At 43.3% G+C, this 23,473-nt stretch overlaps 1 protein-coding gene across 4 annotated transcripts in view; it reads left to right on the top strand.

Annotated features, from left to right (window-relative positions):
• The first annotated feature begins 2,614 nt into the window (after positions 1–2,614).
• The window catches only part of RAB3B (RAB3B, member RAS oncogene family), a 75,502-nt gene continuing 54,643 nt past the window's right edge, over positions 2,615–23,473 (top strand). The window contains exons 1-3 of one of the 4 annotated variants that reach the window (XM_019837002.3): positions 2,615–2,759; positions 20,937–21,038; positions 21,185–21,412. In XM_019837002.3, coding sequence (XP_019692561.1) covers positions 21,185–21,412 — 228 coding nt within the window. In that variant the 5' untranslated portion in view covers positions 2,615–2,759; positions 20,937–21,038. Of the gene's footprint in view, positions 2,760–11,886; positions 12,123–20,936; positions 21,039–21,184; positions 21,413–23,473 lie in introns of those variants that run through there. The other 3 variants (XM_045035817.1, XM_045035816.1, XM_011284992.3) reach the window with 3 other exon arrangements.

The raw sequence follows: 23,473 nt of genomic DNA, 5'->3' as shown, positions 1-23,473 counted from the left end.
CAGTGGAGGAGATGACTCCTACTTATCAGAGGCTAATCCTTCCACTGAGCTCTGGAGCCATCCCCTCTTTGTCCTCATATTTTTTTCTTCCATCATAAATGTTTCTTTTTCCCTCTTTTATATCATTTGTCTATCTTCATTGGATCATTCCTATACACATTTAAACAAGCACTGTTTTTCTCATTTAAAACCGGACCATCTACACGATCTCGCGGTCCGTGAGTTCGAGCCCTACGTCGGGCTCTAGGCTGATGGCTCAGAGCCTGGAGCCTGTTTCCCATTCTGTGTCTCCCTCTCTCTCTGCCCCTCCCCCGTTCATGCTCTGTCTCTCTCTGTCCCAAAAATAAATAAACGTTGAAAAAAAAAATTTAAAACCGGACCATCTAGGGGAACCTAGCTGGCTCAGTCGGTAGAGCATGTGGCTCTTGATCTCGGAGTCATGAGTTCAATCCCCACATTGAGGGTAGAGATTACATAAAAAATAATAACAAAATCTTAAAAAAATAAAAAGTGAAAAAGAAAAAAAAACCCAAACCATCTGTAGACTTTATGTGTCTCTTCAACCTGACCCAATGCAGTCAACCTTTCTTCACCTCTTATTCTCTCTTCAACCTTCTACCTGCTCCACTCTGGCCTATCCCTTTACAACTCTATGGGAGAAGATATTGAGAAGTGAGTCAGGGGAGTTTGGCTGATCAAATTATTTTTGAAAGTTCTCTTTCTAATTCAGACTTGCATGGATAATGCTTGATACAACCTCCCATGCATTTGTGATGTTATGTGCCAATAAATGCCCCAATATGTTGCTGGTCAAACTACTGTATTTTTATATGTTGCTTTACAACTTCCAAAAGATCACAACTACTGAAAAAATAGGAAATGGATCCCAATGGGCCTAACAGTGAACTTTCCTACAAAGTTCCTTATCAAAGTAAATAGCACAACCCTCCACTGTTTTACATGTCAGAAAACTGACACCATCCTTCACATCTTCTCCCTTACTCCTTAATCATCAATTACTGTTCATTCTTTCTCCTAAATATTTTAAAAATTGATTTGCTCCTTGTTATGGACTGAATTATGTCCCCCCTCCATTAATATGTTGAAGTCCTAACTCCCAGTACCTCAGAATGTGACTATATTTGGAGATGAGGGCTTTAAAGAGGTTATTAAATTAAAATTATGTCATATCGAGTAGGCCCCAATCCAATCTTACTGATGTACTCATAGAAAGAGATTAAGGCATAGACACACAAAGAGAAGACCATGTGAAGATTCAGGGAGAAGATGGCTATCTATAAGTTAAAAAGAGAGACCTTAAGAAACCAACCCCGATCTCAGACCTATAGCCTCCAGGACTGTGAGGAAATTAATTTCTGTAACTTAAGCCACCCAGTCTGTGGTACCTGGTTATGGCAGGCCAAGTCGACTAATACATTTTCTTCATCTCTATCCCCATCACCACAAACATTTGCTGCCTAGATTTTTGCAGTGTAAGATCCATCAGGGAAGGGCTTTATCTATCTCATTTGCTGCTATATCCTCAAAGCCTAGGACAGAATCTGGCAAATAATAGGCATTTGATAAATATTAATGAAACAGCTAAATAATCAAATAGCTATTTAGATGGTGTCCTTGCAACCATCCTTGCCCCTCTCTTCAACTGTTCTCCACAGAGACTATTCTCTTTATATAAAAATTCTGGTTATATCATTCCCCTGCTTGAAACTCTTTATTGTCTCTCTTCCATTATTCTCAGGATAAAGTCCAAAATCAATAATACTGTTTAAGTGGATGGCATAATTTGGCCCACAAGTCTCCATCTTTGATGCATATTATTCTCTCATTCTATCATGAGTATTCCAGCCATTCTTCAAAGTTCCTCATGGCCTTTCCACATGATATTCCCTCACTGGAGTAATCTTCCCCAGATTTTTGCCTACTTCATTCTCCAAAAATCCCACCTAAATATTACTTTGTGAAATCTTTTCTGATCATGACACCCATATCCCCCACTTCTTTTCCTTCAAAACAATTATCACAATGTTAATTAATTATTGATGTGATTATTTGTTTAATGTCTGATTTCCTCATTAGAATGCAAACTCTGGGAGAATAGACTATATATGTTTTGCTCATTATTGTATTTCTAGTGCTCAGACTGCAACCATACCTCTGTACCATAAATGAATAGTTGTTGAATAAAAGCATGGCCAGTGTTAATTTCTTAGTACTGAATGTTCTACTTTAGCTCTCATGTAACAACAGCAAGCCTAAGGTCCAGAAGTAGTACAAAGGAAAGTGATTAAGTTATCTCCAAGTAAGAAGGATAGGATGGATTGCAGGATGAGTAAGGAGTTTTCTAGATAAAGGAGAGGTATTGAGAAAGACACTCAAGGTAGAAAAGGCCTGTGAAAAGTCACTTTAAAGAAGTTTCTGGAAGCTATAAGTCATTCTGTGTGTCCACAGAGCAAGGAGCAAAAAGCATTAGTGATGGGAGATAAAGATAAGAGTAAAGAATCTGGTCAAGTTTGCTAAATAGGTTGAATTTTATTTTATAGTGCAATAAACATCACTGATTTTTACAGTTCTTTCCTTTGTTTAGGTCTGCTTTGTCTTTTATCCATGGACACTTGGGAAAGTCATTTAATCTTGCTGAGCTTCAATTTCCCTTCCTGTTGAATGGCTGGTGAGAGACATGAGATAAGGCATGGATGGTACTTCAGAGGTTCCAGGAATATGGTAGATGCTTATCAAATGTGAGTTCCCTTTTGGGGTGCCTGGCTGGCTCAGTCAGTAGAGCATGTAACTCTTGATCTCCAGGTCATGAGTTTGAGCCCCAGTTGGGTGGAGAGATTACTTTAAAAAAAGTTAGCTCCAGAGCATCTGGTTGGCTCAGTTAGTTAAGCATCAGACTTCAGCTGAGGTCATGATCTCGTGGTTTGTGGGTCTGAGCCCCATGTGGGGCTCTGTGCTGACAGCATGGGGCCTGGAGCCAGCTTTGAGTTCTGTATCTCTGTCTCTCTATGCCCCTCCCCCACTCATATTCTGGCTCTCTCTGTCTCTCAAAAATAAACATTAAATTTTTTTTTTTTTTTTTTTTTTTTTTTTTTTTTTTTTGGGACAGAGAGAGACAGAGCATGAACGGGGGAGGGGCAGAGAGAGAGGGAGACACAGAATCGGAAACAGGCTCCAGGCTCTGAGCCATCAGCCCAGAGCCCGACGCAGGGCTCGAACTCACGGACCGCGAGATCATGACCTGGCTGAAGTCGGACGCTTAACCGACTGCGCCACCCAGGCGCCCCCAATTTTTTTTTTTTTTTTTTTTTAATGTTACTTCCCTTTCTTTCATTCCTATGATTTCAGCACCATGGCTTTTGGTCAGTCCTGAGAGAATGCAGTTCCCATTTAGAGCACAAGAGGGAGTATGAAACCAAACCTTTCCAGAGCGTCACAGGGCTGACTTAGCCTCACTTAGCCAACCTTCTGAGAAAGACAAAATAGATGTTTTTCCAAAACTAGAAAGGAAACCTGACTAAGTAGTAACTGCCTTTAGGTTCCTGGACATGTATATGAAGGGGGAAACTATTGGCAAGCATGATGGATTTAGTTATAAGAGCCATCAGATCCCTTAAAACAGCTGATATTTTTAAATATCCTATTACACACCACCTATTTTACATATATTATCACTTTTAATTTAACTCTCACTCCCTTTTTATAGATGAGCAACCTGTGTGATCAAGAGAAAATTAATCACATAACTACAAATGGTGAAAGTTGGATTTGAACCTAGACCTTATATGCTTTTGATTATTCCACACTGGTTTACCTTAGAAAGTCTTGGGGTTTATTTTAATTCAATTCCCTTATTTAACAGAAATGGTCTAGAAGGAGAACTGGTCAGTGGTGAGTAGTAATGGAGGAGACCAAGGGGGACTTTGTGTCCACAGTGGGCTTGTGGACACAAAGACCCTGACCACAGACCATTGCTGTGCCCATGTTGCTGCTGTATAAACATGCTGCAAGATGGGAAGTTTTGATTTGGTTATTTAGCCGTGGTCTCACCCTAGGAGAATTGCCTGTCTTGTCTGGCTCTTAATTTCCTCATCTCTAAAATGAGCTGGTCTCCAACTGGTCTCAACTCAGATGTCACTTCCTCAGAGAGGCTTTCCCTATTTAATCATTCTAAAATAATCCCCTCCCCTAGTTACTTTTTATTCCATTGTCTTGTTGGAATATTTCCTTAAAAGTGCTCATCACTAACTGAAATTATCTTATACATTTTGCTTACTTATTTGTTAGTCTCCCCTCCTAGGATTCATAACCTCCCAGTGAGTAGGGTTCTGTTTGTTTAGTTCACTGTTTGTGTATCCTGTGCCTAGAATACTGCTAAGTGATCAATAACCTATGTGGAATCAATGAATGAATGACATAATGATAAAGACCTGGGGCCAGAGGGTGAAAGCTATAAGCAGGCATATTTCAACAAAGAAGAGGACTTCCTAACAATAAGAGTTGTTCAAAGACAAAGTCTGCTCTGGAGGAGGTAGCCTTCTCATTCTGAGCGTGCCAAGGCTTAGGGGAGGCTTCCATGTTGGGTTGGAGGGAAGGGCTGATTTGAGGTTCCTTTGGCTTCTCAGTAAAATCTTAATTAGATTTTGAACTAAAACCCTGATAATAGTATGTGGTTTAGTCATTGTTGGTGTTTAATTGTGAACTGGGTAGGGGCGCCTGGGTGGCTCAGTCGGTTGAGTGTCTGGCTTCAGCTCAGGTCATGATCTCACAGTTTGTGAGTTTGAGCCCTGTGTCGGGCTCTGTGCTGACAGCTCAGAGCCTGGAGCCTGTTTCGGATTCTGTGTCTCCCTCTCTCTCTGCTCCTCCCCGCTTATGCTCTGTCTTTCTCTCTCAAAAATAAATAAATAAATAGACATTAAAAATTTTTTTTGAAAAAAATTGTGAACTGGGTATTTTCTCTTAATAACTAGGGGAAGATTAGCCCAGAGGATAGGGGAGGCAGAGACAAGGGAATTGTCAATACTAGCTCCTTCTTCTGGGCTCTATGGCAAAGGCCTAAGGCATTGGTGGGCTTGCTTAAATTTGAATAAAATAAATGAAAACAATTATGAGTAATCATTTCCAGCTCAGTTGCTGCTTTTACCACTGGTCTTATGTTCCCTTCTTCCGGGACTCACCTCCCCCTTGGCTGTCTCTTCTGTTCCCTTTCTCATAGGGAATGCATCACCCATGTCAGAAAGTTCTCCTAGTTGCCTCAATATTCTTTCTCCCCATCTAATCCAGTTACCAGCTCTTATATTTTCATCCCTTTAATGTTCAACTGCACCTCCCAGATCAGGTCTCATAATCTCTTTTGAAGTCACTGCACCAGTCTTCTCTCTGGTCTCCCTGTCCTTTGTCTCTTGTAGCCTCCAATCTGTCTCCCATTGTGCAGGCTGAGATCTTTACAAAGCGTGAGTTTGGCTAAGTCTTCCCTCTGGATGAAGCCCTGTAACAGCTCCGCATTGCCCTGATCAATGAGTCCATCATCCTTAGCACGCCTCTCCCCTCCTCCCAGGCCTGGCCAGCCTCCAGCTCTGACTTACCTCCCACCTCACTCATCACCTCTACTGTGCCTGTCATGTCTGTGCTTCCAGCAACTCACAACCCCTGCAGTTCCCCCAAAGACTTCACACATCATTCCAACCTTTGGGCCTTTGCTCATGATGCCCCATCTTCCTGGGTTGCTTCTCTATGAGTTTAACTCCTATTTATCCTTGGGGTGCCTGGGTGGCTCAGTCAGTTGGGCGTCCAACTTCAGATCAGGTCATGATCTCACAGTTCATGAGTTTGAGCCCCGCATTGGGCTCTGTGCTGACAGTATGGAATCTGCTTGGGATTCTCTCTCTCTCCCTCTCTCTCTCTGCCTCTCCCCCACTTGCACTCTCTCTCTCAAAATAAATAAATAAACTAAAAAACAAACAAACAAACAAAACAAACTCCTACTTATCCTTGAAGGCTCAGCTTAAGTCTCAACTCTGCATTCCAGCATGGGGCCTAACCTAACTCTCAGGCACCTCCCTACTGACACATCCCACAGTGAGAATACAGTCCTGTCTTGTCAGATTTATTATTGTGGCTGATTTTAGTCCTGGCTTTCCCTACTCTCAGTAGCTAAGAAACCATGGCCTAGTTATTTCTTCTTCACATCCAAGATAGTATGAATTAGTCTCTACCTTATAGGTTTATTGTGAAAGTTCAATGAGATGGTGGGTGGGAGAAACCCTTTGTAAATATTTATATGACTATTTTTCAGCAAATATCTCCTGACCCCTTCTAAGAATGACCCAGGAGGCACATTGTTGAGTACTAGTGTGGCCTTTGCCCTATGGAACTCAGACTAGCTGGATCTTATAGCTTGCTGTGCTGCACCGGACACTGAGCCTCTTTGGGGTCAGGGACTGCTTGTTATTCACCCCTCTATATAATAGGTACATAGGAGATATTTGCTGCGTGAGTGAGTGAATGAATAAATGAATGAATGGCATTCCATGTAGAAGACCCTGACACAAATTCATGGAGGTGTTATGGATCAGGTCACATTCAGGGAACAGTAGGTAATTTAATGTTGGTACTTAGGATATGATGGGGGAATTTTTAGGAATGAGTCTAGAGAATAAGTGAGGCTAGACCACAGAGGGCCATATGTGCATATTAACAGATGGACTTTGGAGGAGGGCAATGTGGTGGGGGATTTTAAACTGGGTTTAGGGAGAGCCCTCTGCTGCAGCATGGAGCTCAGATTACAGGGGAAGATTGGGAGCTATGGTGGCAGTAGGACAGTGAAGAGGCTACAGCACTGGAATGAAGAGGAAGGAATGGAATGGAGAGTTCTCAGGAAGTAGAATGGATCAGCTTCTGTGAAGGATTGGCAGAGTGGGTGAAGGAAGAGGGAGGAGTGGTGGGTGGTACCTGTGTTCTGACTATTCACAATTGAATGTTTCCCTGTGTGTCTCAGATTCCACTCCTGCTGACAGTGGTGTGCCCTGATGATGGGGGCAGTGTCCTCAATGTACATTTTACCGAATTTCACTTATAAACTTATACTAGTGGGGAGAATGCCCATGCACATTCATTTACTTTACAGTTGAAGAAACTGGAGCACAGAGAGGGAAGGAATGATTAGTGCATGAAGTGGCATTTGAGATACTCATTATCTAAATCTGGTCCCACTCCTGCAGTAGATTGGTTAATGGCAATAGATTCTTCCCTTCCCTGTATCGATGCCCCCTTTGCAATGTGACTTTGCTATTCTTTCCCATCAGAAGTTGATTTCTCCATTCCTTGAAATCTGGGCTGTTCTTGTGACTTGATTCGGCCAATAGAATAAAGTACACGTGATGCTATGCAATTTCTGAGGCTAGCCCTTAAGAGATTGTATCTTCTGCATTTATCCTCTTGGCATACTGCCTGGAGACCACCAGGTAAGCTGATCTAGCCTACTGGTGGATTAGAAAGTGGAGAAGAACCATGGCGCTCAGCTCTCAGCCAGAACCAATTGCCAGACCTATTAGTGAGGCCATCTTAGACCTCCTAGTCCAGCTGAACTTCCAGCTGAATGCTGCTCAGAGTGATCTCAAACAAAACTAGCAGACTAACCTATTCAGCCATCCACTGAACTGGGAGAAAGAATACAGTATTGCTGTTTAAGCCATGAATTTTTGGGAGTTCTTTGTTATGCAGCAATAGGTAACTAAATCAGCTTCTGGGCTCCAGTTGTCAATAAATAGCTTCCTTGTCTACCTGGTTAGTTATGCCAGTTCCCTTTGCCTCATATCTCACATTTAATCCTTCCTAAATACATATCAAATCTCTCTACTCTTCATTTTCCCCACTGTTAGGACATGAGTTCTAGCCCTCTTCATCTCTCACCTGGATTATCAGAGCAATCTCTAATTATATTCCCTGTTTAGTGAATGTTGTCGCCCTGCTCCCTACCCTTCCCATTCAATCTGTCATACCCAACACAATCAGAGCATTCTTTATTTTTTTTAAATGTTTAATTATTTATTTTGAGAGAGAGAGAGAGAGCGCAAGTGAGCGGGGGAAGGGCACAGAGAGAGAGAGAGAGAGAGAGAGAGAGAGAGAGAGAAGGCTCTGTGCTGTCAGCACTGAGCCAGATGCAGGGCTCAAACTCATGGCCCTGAGATCATGACCTGAGAGGAAGTCAAGAGTCGGATGCTCAAACAACTGAGCCACACAGGTGCCCCAGACCATTCTTTATTATATGTATATGTAGCCAGGTTACTCCATTGCTTAAATCCTTATGCTTGCAAGGTAAATTCTCAAATCTTTGCCCTGATTTATGAGGACTTAAGATCACCTGGCCCCTTCCTCTTCCCAGTCCTGTCTTCCAACACTCCTCTCATTGAACCCAATGTTTCTAAAGCTGCTTTACAGATTCTAGTGACCTTCCGACACCTGCTTAAGCTCCCTCATTGCATGAGGAAGCTCATGACCCATCGAGGAGGTCAGATGAAAACACTTACTTAACCTGTCAACACATCTAGGTTGGTCATAAGGGACTGGCACTGGGGTGTGGATTTGAACCTTGTAAAGATTTGAACATTCCAAATGATATACACACTTATGATATTACCTTTTCTAAGTGACTAATTCTCATTCAACAGAAAACATCAATTTTATATTTCATGTAAAAAATAGGAGCTGGAAAAGGATGATTACTCTGGAAGTTAGAAAAGATTTAAGGAGATTTTATTTGTAGGACTCTAAACCACGGTGGTGACCATTGACCAACCACAATTCTGGGGGGTCTAATAGAAGGGTCTTAGACTTGGAATCAGACAGACTTGTATCTGGTTCTGCCATTTACCAGACATGTACCATTGGCAAGTCACTGGAACTTTCTGAATTCTGTTTCCTCATTTATAAAAAGGGGATGACAATCCATACATTGCATGATTGTATTGAGAACTAAAGGAGATAAAAGATGTGAATGGGCCCATCACATGTTAAGGTCTTAATGATCATAGTTATTAATCAATCTAATCAAAGACAAAGACTAGACTTTTGGGATAGAATAGATCTTTCTTCCTGTTCTTATTTGGGCATTTGGATCTGGAAGTGAAGGCAGTTCAATATAATTTGAGCTGGTGGTAACCTGCTAGTTAATAATAGGGAGGTAGCTATCAGGGGGCATAATTGATACAGTCCAAATGCCAGAAGTGGCCTCTCTGCCCCCTTAAGATCTAACTGCAATGGACTCGAACCTCAATTTTTACATTTTATAATCCTTATATGTTCTAAGTCTTCCTGGAAATTTTTGTAAATTCTATGAGGACTGTGTTCTTATAGTCTCTGCCTCTAGTCTCCTTTTTCAACTCAGGAAAACAAAGCCCATTGCACAATTTCCCTGCTTACTCATCCTCAGTATGCCCCTGTCTCAGAAAGCGTTCCTGAGTTCCAAAGTCTCGAGAGTTACATCATATGTATGACAAACAACATATCACATTTTATACATTCTAGAACTTAAACACTCTGTCCATCTGCTATGGGAGGGTTTTTTCTCAGCTTTTACCCATGTAGCACCTACCCTTACACTGATTTTCGTACTCATCTTTTTCCTTTCCCCCTTCAAGTTCTCTTTATTGCCTCTCCCTTCCATTTTGCCAAGTGAATTCTAAATTCTCCTCCCTTTCCTACCCAGAGCAATTTAGTATTACCCGTTCTCCTCCTACACTTACATACCCACACTCCTCAAGGCCCTAAGTAGACAAAAGATCTTTGTACATTAGGGTCAATCCTTCTTGGGAGGCAATTGTGGCTAAAAATAGCATTTTTTTTTCTGGTATAATAACCACAGTGTTTCCTCTTTATTGAGTGCTTACTATGTGCCTGGCGATCTATCAAGTGCTTTCCAGTAGCAATCTCATTTTCTTATTTAGTCTTCACAATGACCCTAAGAGGTACCTCTCATTATTGCGATTAATACAAACGAAGATGAGGTGTGTGTATCAGAAAAATTATGTAATTTGCATAAGATCACATAGCAAGCAAGTGGTGGAACAAGGATTGAAAACCAGATCTAGCTGGCCCCACGCCTGTGCTCCTTCCACTTTACTACATGGCCTTCCAGGGGAAGCAGAAAGAGAAAGTAATCAGAAGACCTGAGGCTACATAAACACAACACCATCTGTTCTCATATTGTTTCACAACTTTAAAAGAATGTTTTTATATGTTAACTCATTTTTCCTGTGAAGAATGAATAGTAATTATTATGACACCTACTTTGAAGTGAGTAAACTAGGCCCTTATGGGAGACAGGAAATGAGGGAGCAGGTAGTATAGGATATTGGATTTTGAGATCACAGAAGCACTAGTTCCAGGTTAGTAAGAAGTTCAGGGTGTGCCATGGGAGCCAGTGGCAAAAGTGATGTGAGAAGTAGACCAAGGACTGAAGGATCAAGACATCATATGGCTACTGAAGTCAGGAAGGCAGGACAGGTGTTAATTGGGATAACCACAAATCGGCGGTTGGGATTTTCAATGCATAAGGAGCAACTAAGGGGGTCAGTGATATTTGCAATGATGAAGAGTAGAAGGTGGTATGGTTGAAGAGCAAAGGAGAAGGAATTTTTGTACGAGGGTAAATGTGGCAATGCTGACTTTTAGCTTTTGGTGTGTGGAGAGTGGGAAAGTGAGAAGTCTTCCTGCAGAGGGACTACAAGAAGAGTCCTGGAAGAAGGTCAAGTTTCAACAAAGGCAAAGAAGAAAACTCACTGAAGAAGCAGAGGTTGTAGGAGAGTTTATTGAGAAAGGAACAGGGTTCTAGAGGGCACAGTGGAAAGGTCTGCCAGGGAAGTGGACAGGGAGAAGGTGAGTGAAAGGGAGGAAGATGGAGAAATTCAGAAATGTATAATGATGAGTCAGAGAGAAGTTAGACAACCAGAGGCTATCAATTGGGTGGTTTCCCATGTTGGGGAGACAAATTATAGATAGGGTTGTAATGGAACTTGAGGGAAAATGGTTTTGGTATCTGATTCAGACCTATAAGATTTGGGTTGGAGGAAGAATGTGGAAAAGGACAATGATTCTAAACCAAAGCTGGCAGCTGACTCCTATGACCTTGGGAAGACTTAAAGTGAAGTGCAGGTCAGGATGGGAGGTCAAATTGCCTCCTATACCTGCCTCCTCTGACAGAATTGGGGCTTCCTAATGACTAGGAAATAACATTTTCTCACTCTAATGGGGAGCCATTGAAACTTTGTTTTGTTTTAACTAGGTTGATGGTAACACGGTGACATGTAGAACAATCACTCATGGTGCTGGTATAGAGGATAAATTGGAGTGGAGGCAGGGACATCTATTAGGAGGCTGTTACATTAGCCTAGGCAAGAAGTGATGAGCCTGAACCAGGGTGAGAGCAGTGGTGATGGAGAGGAAGGACAGGGATAGGGTATGTTAAGTGGGTTTTATTACCAGACTTGATGGGATGTGGGGTGTGAAGGAGTGCATAGGGAAGAGGACAGTGCCCAGGTTTCTGACTTAGTTTCCTCCTGCAGTCAGCGGTCCAGGTTCTGCTTCTCTCCCTGGGCTTTTGTGAGGATGAAGCAGTATGACAGGAGAGTTCTTTGGAAATGGCAAAGCTGGGTACCAATCATCATCTATATTATTATCAAAGCTCTCAACCACCATAGCAGTAAGTTTAGTCTATGGAACGAGACATGACAGTTAAGATAAATCACTGTAGTCACTCAGATATCCGCGAACTCGTGGGAAGAAGCCTGGGGGGCCCAAGATACCACTAATTTCCTGCACCTGCAGGCTGCGGGGGCCCGGGGAGGAGCGAACACGGACTACGCCCCTGGGCGGGGCGTGGGTGGGGCCTGGACGCTGCCGTAGCGGAGCAGAGCTGTAGCTACAGCCTCAGCCCTAAGTAGCTGCGGTGGGCGCCAGACCCGCCCCGCACCTCCCCGTGTCGCACCGCACCGCACCGCACCTCCCTGCTCTGGGAACCCGGCTGCACATTCCGCCGCGTGCAGCTAGATCTCCAGTCCCATTGCACTGCCAGGAGCGAGCCGCTCGTCCCACACCCGAAGTCCCAGGTAAGGGGCGCGGCCCGGGCGCCCCGCCCGGGGAGGATGTGGGACCGACCCGGGCTAGGGGCGCTGGCGACACCGGGCGGGCGCTAACGAGTGCAGGGCAGCAGAGGGGACGCCGAGGAGAAGGGGCTGGGGGAGGCCGCTGAGGAGGGGGCGCCACGGCCGGGAGGGAGGCGCGTAGCTTCGGGAGCGGCGCTGAGGGTGGGGGGGAGTCTACCAGACCGTGAGGGCGGGGAGGGGAGCTCCGAGGGCAGGGGGCGGCAGGAGGTGGGAAAGGACTAGCGGCCACTGGAGCGCAGTAGGGGCTCTCTGGGGGAAAACGCGGAGCGTTGGGGGAGGGGAGATGTAAGGAGGGACTGAGGGGCAGTGCGGGAAGAGGGTGCCAGGCAGCCGAGGAGCATGAAGCGGGAGCTGAAGCGAGGGCATTGAGGACAGCTAGGGCAAGGGGGTGGCTGGAGGTGGAGAGCTAAGGGCAGGGGACGGGATCCGCAGGGGTCGCTGTGAGCTGGAGAGGAGTGAGGGGATGAAGGGAAGGGGCGCTGGGCAAAGGGGGGGTGCTGGTCGGGGAGAGGGGAAGAGCACGAGGGGATGTGAGTGGAGACCTGGGAGCGAAAAGGATGCGGAGCCAGAGGCCAGCCTTGTGTGGCCACGGGGCATAACCGTGAGTGGGGACTGGGGGGTGGGGCTCGGAGGCGGGAATCCTGGAAGAATGGGAAGGTGGGAGGCAAGGCTGGATCTACCCGGACTGCAGAAGAAGGGTGCGGGGAGCTGGTGGAGGGAGAGGGCAGTGGCCTTGGATATGGGCAGTGGGCGCCTGAGTTCTGGCTAGGGGTGGCGGGTGGAGAGGCACTGGAATAGAGCAGGGGTCTGGCGGCTGGGAGTGGAGGAACTGTTTGAGAGCCTTGGGAAGGTTAGGGCAGTGCTGGGTGTGCTGGGTCAGGCTGGAGAGGAAGCCAGGTGTGGGTTGTGGTGTGAGGGTGAAACGATGATGTGGCCCGTAGTGGAGTCCACAGGCACCCAGGTGCTAGCTGTGTCTCAGCTACTCAAGAAGGCTGAGGAGGGGGCGCAGTCACTGAACTTTGTTACACCGACATCTGGGATCACAGACAAGAAGATAATTTTGGAAAGAAAAATTCATCCACTGGCTCCCTCTGTTCCAGAGTCCAAATGTGGGAGGGGACTTCAGGGATGGCAGGATGGCAGCCTCTGGAAGCTAATGCAAGTGTGGAGGGGGGTGGGAGAAAGACAGGGCCTCCATCCCAACTTTCTGGAATCCAGATAGAAAGGGGTGGGGGAGGGTAAAAGGAGTGTGTGTGTACAGGTGGATGACCACATGTTCTGTGCCTATAAAGGGAGAAAAATCATGGAATGCCATGAAAAGCCCTGGCTATGGTAGTGGGGAAGTCCTGGCCCTGTGTTTGCCAGGGGAGACATCTTGCTAGAAGACGATGGGTAAGGGAAACCTTTCTGGTAATGAAGAATTTAGCTAGCAGTGGAGAACAATGTGTTTCTGTCAGAGGAAACACTGTGGGAAAAGCCCAAACTCTAACATGATCTCCAGTCCACTAAATGAATCTCCAGTTTCTTAAGGAATATGTTGTGAAGAGAGATACCAGTAACCTATAGAGGATGTTTTGAAGGATTTCCCTCCCTAAACTCAGAACTCCTATGGTTCCTCTCCCTCCCTCTAGAGTACAGTACAGGTGTGGTACACAGTAGGTGTTCAGTGAATATTGATTCAGTGAACAATTGACCTGTGCTGGTGCTCGTGCCTCAATTCACTTACCACTACCACCCCACACCCCAGGCAAGAATTGTGAGAAGCGAATATAACATGGGTGAAAAGAGCTTCATAAGCTATAAAGCACTGTACAAAAGAGAGAGGCCACTAATATTATGCAGGTGTGCCTATATTCTGTGCAAGATAGATTGCATTGAAAGCACTTAATAGAGTGCCTGGCATTTAGTAGGTGCTCAGTACATGGTAGCTATTATGATACTGTTTTTGTGGCTCTGAGAGACCTGGAGAAACAGCGAATAGGTGGCCTAGGCTGGGCTGGTGGTGCTGCATTGGGGAATGGTCTAAAGAAAGGTTGAATTAGAAAAGTTAGTAGAGTTTGGCTTTAGGGAGGAGGCTGGATATAATAGGATGAAGTCCACATTTGCCCAACTCCCTTTCTATTCTCACTAAATGTTCCCAATGAGAAGATGGAGTCACATTTATTGAGCACCAGCTATGTGTCACATATTACCTAGATGCTTTACCAACATTGACTATAATTTTCCCAATGATGCTTGTTTTACAAATGAGGAAACTGTGTCCTAGTTATGTAAAATTTCTTGCCAGGGTCTCAGAGCTAATAAATGACAGACCTGGAAACAGAATCTAGTTTGTTTGGTTTGGAACCCCAAGCTACTTCCACTACCTAAGATGACTTGGTAGAAGAAAATATGAAGCAGACAAAAAAAAAAAAAAAAAAACTAAGGGGTTTATAAAGCACTCTCCCATATAGTAGTTTTAATTCTTATAACAATTTGCCAGGAAGTCTTTTATTAACTCATTTTATAGGTGAGAACATTGATCTGCCTAAGGTTTTACAAGCGCTGAGAGAGCCAGAGCTCAACCCAGGTGTCTCAGACACAATCTTGTGCTCTTTCCACCAAAAGAGAAGTTCATCCGATCACTTGTTCATTACATGTAATGAATTGATCTCTTGCTGGATTTTAGGGCTTTCTCCTCCTCTCTCCCCTCTTTCCTAGCTGAAGTTGGCTTCTCCCGTGGGTGCTTATTTTTGCTGCCTATCAGACCGAAAGCCTTGTTTTTCATACCAATCCTTGCAGGGGCCATTTCCTTCTTTCCCCCAGCTTGGGACTAGAGATGCCTTCCCAGATGGTCCCTGGACCTTCATCTTTATTGCTTGTCATGGAGACAGTGAGCTACCCAACTCTATCATTTATGTGACTGTCACAAAAGACAGGAAGATCTGATTGATGCTTATCTCACAAATGCGTTCTGCACTCCCTGCTGTGCAGTGAGTGACCTGTCTGCTCATATCTGCCTCAGGCGGTTGCCTGCTGGGATGCTTTTTGCCTCCCTTCCAACTGTCTAAGTAGCCCCTGCCACCTTTCTGAAAAGATCTCCTTGGGGGCTTCCATCTGAATGTGCCTTGCAACTGAACCTCTCTGCCCTCTGCCTCTCCCTATTCTCACACCACCTACTGGGAATGCTGTGCTGTGTGCACATAAACAGATGTTGATAGTACAGTATGGCAAGCGCTAGGAAAGAGCTGCAGGGCGCTGGAGATGCTTCTTTACTCACGCTAAAGTTACTGAAGTTTTTAATTTCCCTAAGCCTCATCTAATCTGGGAGTCATTAAATAACAGAAGGTTTAGTCATGATACTCCAACTGACTTGCTGTGTGACCTTGGACAAATCACTTGTCTTTATAGAGCCTCATTTTATTTTTATTATTTGTTCTTTTTACCTGTGCAATGAAGGGAAGTGGATCATATCAGGAATCGAAACTAGTTTTTAGTCTTGTCTCACTCCTTGTGGCAGGCATAGCTCATAAAGGCAGGCACTTTTCCCGCTGATTCTCCAGGAGGCCCCATGTGTTTTTCTCAACACAGTGTATGATGCACATTTATATGCATTCTCTTATTTAAAATTCACAGCAGCTTTCTGAGGTAGGTAATATTTTCATATCATAGATGAGGATAATGAGGCTCAGAGTTTAAGTGACTTGCCCAAGTTCATACATTGAGTTATGGGAAAGTTGGGACCAGGAGTCAGGGTTTTTGTTATGGTAAATCTGCCACACCCAAATCTCTTCTTATTCCAAAAATCTAAGTGTGTAAACAGCTGCCTCAGAAAAAACGAAGACCAATAATATGACTTTTACATTAATAGTCTGGCACATGGCAAATGCTCAGTAAATGTTTATTGAAAGGAGTAACATAGGGTGCCTGGGTGGCTCAGTCAGTTAAGCATTTGACTTTGGCTCAGGTTCTGATCTCATGGTTGGTGAGTTCAAGCCCCATATTGGGCTCTATGCTGACGGCTCAGAGCCTGGAGCCTGCTTCAGAATCTGTGTCTTCCTCTCTCTCTGCCCCTCCCCCTTTCGTGCTCCGTCTCTCTCTCTCTCAAAAATAAACATTAAATAATAATAATAATAATAGGGGCACCTGGGTGGTTCGGTTGGTTAAGCATCCGACTTCGGCTCAGGTCATGATCTCACGGTCCCGGTCCGTGAGTTCGAGCCCCGCGTCGGGCTCTGTGCTGACGGCTCAGAGCCTGGAGCCTGTTTCGGATTCTGTCTCCTTCTCTCTCAGCCCCTCCCCTGTTCGTGCTCTGTCTCTCTCTGTCTCAAAAATAAATAAACGTTAAAAAAAAAAGAAAAACAATGTATATTTAAAATAATAATAATAATAATAATAATAATAATAATAATTAAGGAGTAGCATACCCTAAAGATTTGCTTTAGGTCCAGTGTTGCCAGGCTGTAAGGATAGATAAAACTCAGATGAATCCAGAAGAAGAAGCAGACAGCTAATTGTAAAACAAACTCCAATAATGTAGCCCAGTTAGGGAGAGGGCAGTTGAACAAGATCTGACTATGGAAGTGAATTAAAGGGGCCAGTAAAATAATGTTTATTGAGTATCTCTCATAGGCCAAGAAACTATGCTAGATTAATTACATATGGCAACTGCTTATTCCATATGTACCACAACTCTGTGAAGAGAGAGTATTTTCTCTATTGTAAAGTAAAAATGTTGTGGGTTAGAGAGGCAGTACGACTCACCCAAAAATTCAGCTGAACAATAAATAGAGCAGGGATTTTGAACTCCCTATAATAATGCACAGTACTAGGTCTAGTCTCAACTGTTAATTGTAACGCCTGAGCAAATCCTCAATTTCTGGTTCTCAGTTTCTTTCTTGATTAAATAGGAATTATAATCTCTCCTCTTCCAATTTTATCTCCCAGGTTTAGAGAATAAAATAAGGTAGAGGACTTGCAATTGAAGTAAGGATCAAATCTGTGTTTCGGTAAAGTTACTCTTTGACCAGCAGTCCCATTTTTAGGGATCTTTCTTAAGGAAGTAATAGAAAACTGAACACATATTTATGTAAATACATGACCACTTTGATTTAATTTATAATAATTAAGAATAGAAAAGTAAAGGTACAATATTAAAGAATTGGTCATATGACACATCCATAAGATGGAATACAATGTAGTCAATTGAAATGATATTTCTGAAAAGTTTTAAAGGTCTCAATTGTAAATAAACTATTGTGGCTGTTAGTTTTTGAAAAAAAATGAAAAAATAGAAGTCTCAGAAAAAATATTTATGATATAATGTTAAGTGAAATATACATAGAAGTTACAAACAAGGATATATGGTATGCTGTCATTTATATATAGATAAAAAGTATAAATAGATTTCTATGTTTATATATACAAAAACTATCTCTGAAGGGTGCATAAATTGGTAACATGTTTGCCTTTGAGGAGAGGACCAGAGACTGGAAGTCGGAGTGGAAAGCACTATAAACCTTTACATATTATTTCTTTTTTAAGTAAAAATTAAAATAATGCCAACTACAGATGGTGATAAGATAATGCTTGCAAATAGTAAAAGTTTGAATTATTTTCAACATATGTATTACCATTTATTTATTTGTTTGTTTGTTTATTAAAGGAGATAGAAGTTTATTGAATACACTGCAAGGGAGAGGTAGGCAGGACAGCAAAGGAGAGGCTGTCTGCCCGTATTACCTTTAAAATCAACAAATAATAAGATATAATTTAAAAACAGATGGTACTTTGTTGCATAAGAAAGCAACGGAGGAAAAAAAGGCAAGGGCACTTGGGTGGCTTAGTCAGTTGAGTGTCTGACTTTTAATTTTGGCTCAGATAATGATCCCTGGGTCGTGGGATCTAGCCCACAGAGGATCTAGGCCTTTGTGCTGAACGTGGAGCCTGCTTAAGATTCCCTCTCTTTCTCTCTCTCTCTCCCTCCCTCTCTCCCTCCCTCTTCCCCTCTGCCCCACTCATGTGCACTCTCTCTCTCTCTCTAAAAAAGAAAGAAAGAAAAGAATAAAGAAATTAAGGGAGAGAATACACTTAACTGTTAATGATGGCTGTTTCTGAGTAGATGGGGTATCTTACAATGTAAAACCTTCTGTTTTACACTCTTGTGTTCTTTTCTTTTTTCTTTTCATTTATATATTTATTTATTTTGAGAGAGTGCAAGCATGAGCTGGGAAGGAGCAGAGAGAGAGGAAGAGAGAGAGAATCCCAAGCAGGCTCTGTGCTGCAAGTACAGAGCCTGACTTGGGGCTCGAACTTACAAATCATGAGATCATGACCTGAGCTGAATGAAATCAAGAGTCAGACGCTTAACTGAACCGCTCAGGCACCCCTCTTGTGTTCTTTTCTAATTTTTTATAGTGAATTTATACTTTCAAAGCAAAAATTCTGTCTTGTAAACAAACAATAATGACTGGCAGCAGAGTGGAGGATGGTGTGAGGTTGTTGTGGTTGCTTCCCTTGTTTTAGGTAGGAAAAGAAGCATAATTCCTTTGAATTGCCAATTCTGGAAACAGGCTCTCCATCTGGTACCATGAAAAGCTGAAAAGCTGGGCTATGAGACAGTTTAAGCAAGCAATGGCATCCTCCCCTCTAATCTCACTTTCTTCTTCCGTGTAAATGCTCCAGGTGTCCTGGGCACGTTCCACACCCACTAGTGAGTGTTGATCTGGGGCAGATTGATTATGGGAGTGGGGCCAAGGGTCTCAGATAAGGGCTTGAGAGCTGGGAGAAAAGAGGAAGGAAGAACAGAGGCCACCAGAGGCTAGTGGTGGCATATTTAAGAAAGTATTATTAAAGGGCTGCTATCAGGGGCACCTGGGTGGCTTAATCGGTTAGGCATCCAATTTCGGCTCAGGTCATGAATTCGTGAATTCGAGCCCCACACCTGGCTCTGTGCTGACAGCTTGGAGCCTGGAGCCTGCTTCGGATTCTGTCTGTCTGTCTGTCTGTCTGTCTGTCTGTCTGTCTGTCTGTCTCTCTCTGCCTCTACCCTGCTCACATTCTGTCTCTGTCTGGCAAAAATAAATAAACATTAAAAAAAATTTTAAAGGACTGCTAATAATCCCATATATTTCTTTGACCTTTCTTCAAGAGAGCTTTAAACCTTCACGTTTGTCAGTTCCTTGTCCTTACAGCTCACCTGAGAGGCCCATAGACTTAAACCCACCAGCCAAACTCTCTTTCTTTTCCTTTGAAGAACAAAACCAGGAATTCCCAAAGAGAGTGGCACCCTGGACATTATCTCATGTTAGGGCTGTGTTCCCACCCTCCTTTGACCGCTTATACAGCCTGCCCAAGAACCCAGTGCGGAGCATAAGGGGTGACTGCAGGTAGAGAAGTAGGGTACTTACTTATTCCAATAAGACTATGGGACCAAGTGCTGGATTATGGGGTTCAGATCCAAAGTGTTCTAGGAAAAGAGAGGATGGTGGCAGGTGTGAGGGAGCTGGGGTCTCAGGGAAGGCCTGGCACGTAAATAAATACTTGCTGATGAGTATATGGATGAGTGAGCAAATGAACAAATAAATAAACAAAGGATCTGGGCTTTAAAGGATTTGGAATAATAATAACTTATGTTCACAGCTGTGAGGGCTTTATCAGTTTATTAAGGTCTTCCTTAGTGTTATCTCATTTGGGTCCTATAACAGCCCTGTAGGCAAAGCAGGGCAGAAATTGTCCTCTCCATTTTCCAGATGATGAGATTGAGTCCCAGAGTGATGAGTGACTTTTATGAATCCAGCACACATTTACTGAGTGCTGATTATGTACGAGTACTTATGCTAGAAGCTAGAGATGCAGAAATGAAGTACATTAAGTCCAAGATGCTTGGTCTAAAGGAGGAGCTGGAATAGTAAACAGTTTCTAAATGACACCAGTGCTGTTAGTGTGGTCTGGGGGCATAGAAGCAGGAGTGCGTGCCTTTATCATGCACAACGGAAGGTGAGATTTCATTTGGATCTATAAGGATGAGTAGGAGTTTATTAAGAGTCTTATAAACAGAAAGAATACATGTCTAAAGGGATAAAGCAAGAAATAACATGGCTTAGAGTAAAGTGTGTAATTTGGTATAAAAGTGGCAGTGGTTGGTAGAGAGAAAGCCTAGAAGATCAAGTTTATTTTTTGGTAAGTTGGTTCTTTGGGCTTGATTTTTAGAGTTGTGGGGAGCCATGAAAGTTTTAAAAAAATTTTTTTAATGTTTATTTATTTTTGAGAGAGAGGGAGAGACAGAGCGTGAGCAGGTTAGGGGCAGAGAGAGAGGGAGACACAGAATCCGAAGCAGGCTCCAGGCTCTGAGCTGTCAGCACAGAGCATGACATGGGACTCCAACTCACGAACTGTGAGATTATGACCTGAGCCGAAGTCGGACGCTCAGCTGACTGAGCCACCCAGGTGCCCCTTTGAAAGTTTTTGAAACAGGGGAATGATAGCCCCATGCTGGGCCTTTCCTGAAATATTCATATATTTACTGTTTTGACTTTTTCTTTTCAAAACTCAGCTCAGGAGTTGCCTCCTACAAGAGACTCTTCCTGACCACCATGCCTCTAGGTTGGGTTAGATGTTAGATGTTTCTTGTGGGCTTCCTGGGCCAAGCCTTCCCTCTGTCCTATCACTTATCTACTGCCTTGTTACCCTGTGTTTACATGCTTTTCTACTCTAATCTGTGGCCACTCAGAGGTTATAGCACCATGTCTGATTCATATTTGTATTCCCCATACCCAGCACAAGGCTTGACCCAGAGCAACGTGCTCAGTAAATATTTGCTGAAAGAATGAATGGGAGGAACCGGGTTCCACCCCAGTCCTGAGACAACATTTGGAGCAGGTGAAGTACTGGGGTGATTCTATGGTGTGTGTGTTTCTTCAGTGATGCTTGGGTGGAGAGAGTGTATGTGAATGGTGGAGTAACCATTAAAGATTGGTGACACTGGAGGTGTGTTCCTCCTGAGTGACCACAGGTCTTTCCTATAGATGGCTTCTGTGACTGATGGTAAAGCCGGAGTCAAAGATGCTTCTGACCAGAATTTTGACTACATGTTCAAACTGCTCATTATTGGCAACAGCAGTGTTGGCAAAACCTCCTTCCTCTTCCGCTATGCCGATGACACCTTTACCCCAGCCTTTGTCAGCACTGTGGGCATCGACTTCAAGGTGAAGACAGTCTACCGCCATGAGAAGCGAGTGAAGCTGCAGATCTGGGTGAGTCCTGAGCATCTTGCGCAGGATTGTCTTGGGGGGTGATTGGTCTGCTAGTACAAGAGCTGGGAGGCAGGCCAGTCTGGAACTTCTGGGTCTTATGGCATCAAGCACCAGTGCTGTTGAAGGCCTGGCCCCTGGACTGCCCCTTGCTGCTTTGATAGAAGTTTGCTCGCTTCTGGGGCCTCAGTTGTTTCTGCTGCTTAACTTTCTAAGAGGCTTTATCCTGCCTATACAAATGAGTGACCAAGAATTTGGGCTTTGGGGTTAGAAATTTGGATTCAACTTCCAGTTCTGCCACTTATTAGTTACGGAATCTCGACTAAATATTTATCTTCTCTAGGCCACCCTTTCCTCTTTGGGGGTGTAGCATCGACATCATAGGGCTGTTGGTGCTTAGCATACTTCGTGGAATGCAGTAAATGCACTGTAAATGTTAGCTCCTGTGTCCATAATCTATTACTGTGTAATAAATCACTTCAAAACTTGATGGCTTAAAATAACAGTAATTAATTATTACACAGTTTCTGTGGATGAAACATTTGGGGGTGGCTTGGTTTCTGTCTTGTTGCCTCTTATGAGGTTGCAGTCAGATATTGGCTTGGGTTGTCATCTGAAGGCTTGAATGGGGCTAGAGGATCCCATTCCAAAGTGGCTTACTCATGTATCAGGTATTGGCTATTAGCAGGAGGCCTTAGTTCTTTCCCATGTGGTTCTCTCCATGGAGTTGTGTAAGTGCCTTCATGGCATGGCATCTGGCTTCCCCCAGGAGGAAAGATCCAAGAAAGCAGAGAGGAAGTGACAATGTCTTTTGTTACTTAGCCTTAGAGTATCTTTTGGTCACTGATTCAGTGTAGGAGGAAATTACATAAGGGTATGAATCCTGGGAGGTGAGGATCATTGGGGACCACCACAGCTACTATTATTGGTATTTACCAGTGGTACTAATAAAATATATACATCTTTGAGATGATATAGCAAAATGTAGATCATATGCTTTTCAATAATGAATTATTGCCAGGATTAGATATTTTGAAAATTAGTGATTTTTAGTATTCAAAGCATGTGTTGTTTATGATCTCTCCATTCAACCTGATACATTGTGCACATATCTTATTGGCTATATACAGTACTTTTCTTTTTATAAATTATCTCCATATGTTATTATCTTCTGATTAACCCCAAGGGACAGATATTATTTTAATTCACTCCTATTTTACAGAAGAAAAAAAGTCAGACTCAGTAATTAACTTGCCTTAAGTCAACCACACAATTGCAAAGTGGGATTCCAATTGAGGCCTTCTGATTCCAAGTTTTGTGCTCTTTTCTCTACACTGTGCATGTTAGGTCTTATAGAGCCCTTATTTCCATTTATGATAATGTTAAGTATTAATTTATATAGAGATAAAAGTTTATTTTGTTCATTTAGTCTTTATTAAAATCACTGAGGAATTGTGAGTTATTAGAAATATGAGAAGCTACAAAGACCACTCAGTTCATTGGTTCTAGAAGTGTGGTCTTCAGGTCATCAGCATCAGCATTACCTGGGAATTTATTAGAAATGCAAATTCTCAGGCCCCTCCTCAGACCTACTTAAATGAGACACTTTGAGCTATGGCCTAACAATGTGTATTAATTATAACAAGCCTTCCAGGTGGTTTTGAGGCAGGCTAAAATTGAAGAACCACTTTGGTTTAACTACCATTTGGTTTAACTGTCTTATGGTGAGAATCAATAAGCATTTATTAAGTACCTATTATGTGCCAACTGCTTCCACTTGTGTAATCTGACATCCTCTTGGCAGCCAATGCACAGAGAAGTGAAAGCACAGGATATTGGGGGGTGGTGAGCAATACAGGGGAACTGGAACAAGGCTGTGAAGAGCAGGGAGGGGTGCTAAGAGGGAAATTTGCTGGAGAGGCTGTTAGGCAGTGGCTTGAGGGTAAGGGAGACCTTGCACAGCAAACAGAAGTTTCTTATCATGGGCCGGAGTTTACATACCTGACGATTCTTTAGAGACCTGAAGAAACTATTAGGAGTTTGTTTTTTTTTTTTAATCTATAA

The sequence above is a fragment of the Felis catus genome, chromosome C1 (genome assembly GCF_018350175.1).
Source record: "Felis catus isolate Fca126 chromosome C1, F.catus_Fca126_mat1.0, whole genome shotgun sequence".
NCBI lineage: Eukaryota > Metazoa > Chordata > Mammalia > Carnivora > Felidae > Felis > Felis catus.
Note: the sequence above shows the minus strand (reverse complement) of the source record. Positions and strands in the feature narration are given on the sequence as shown.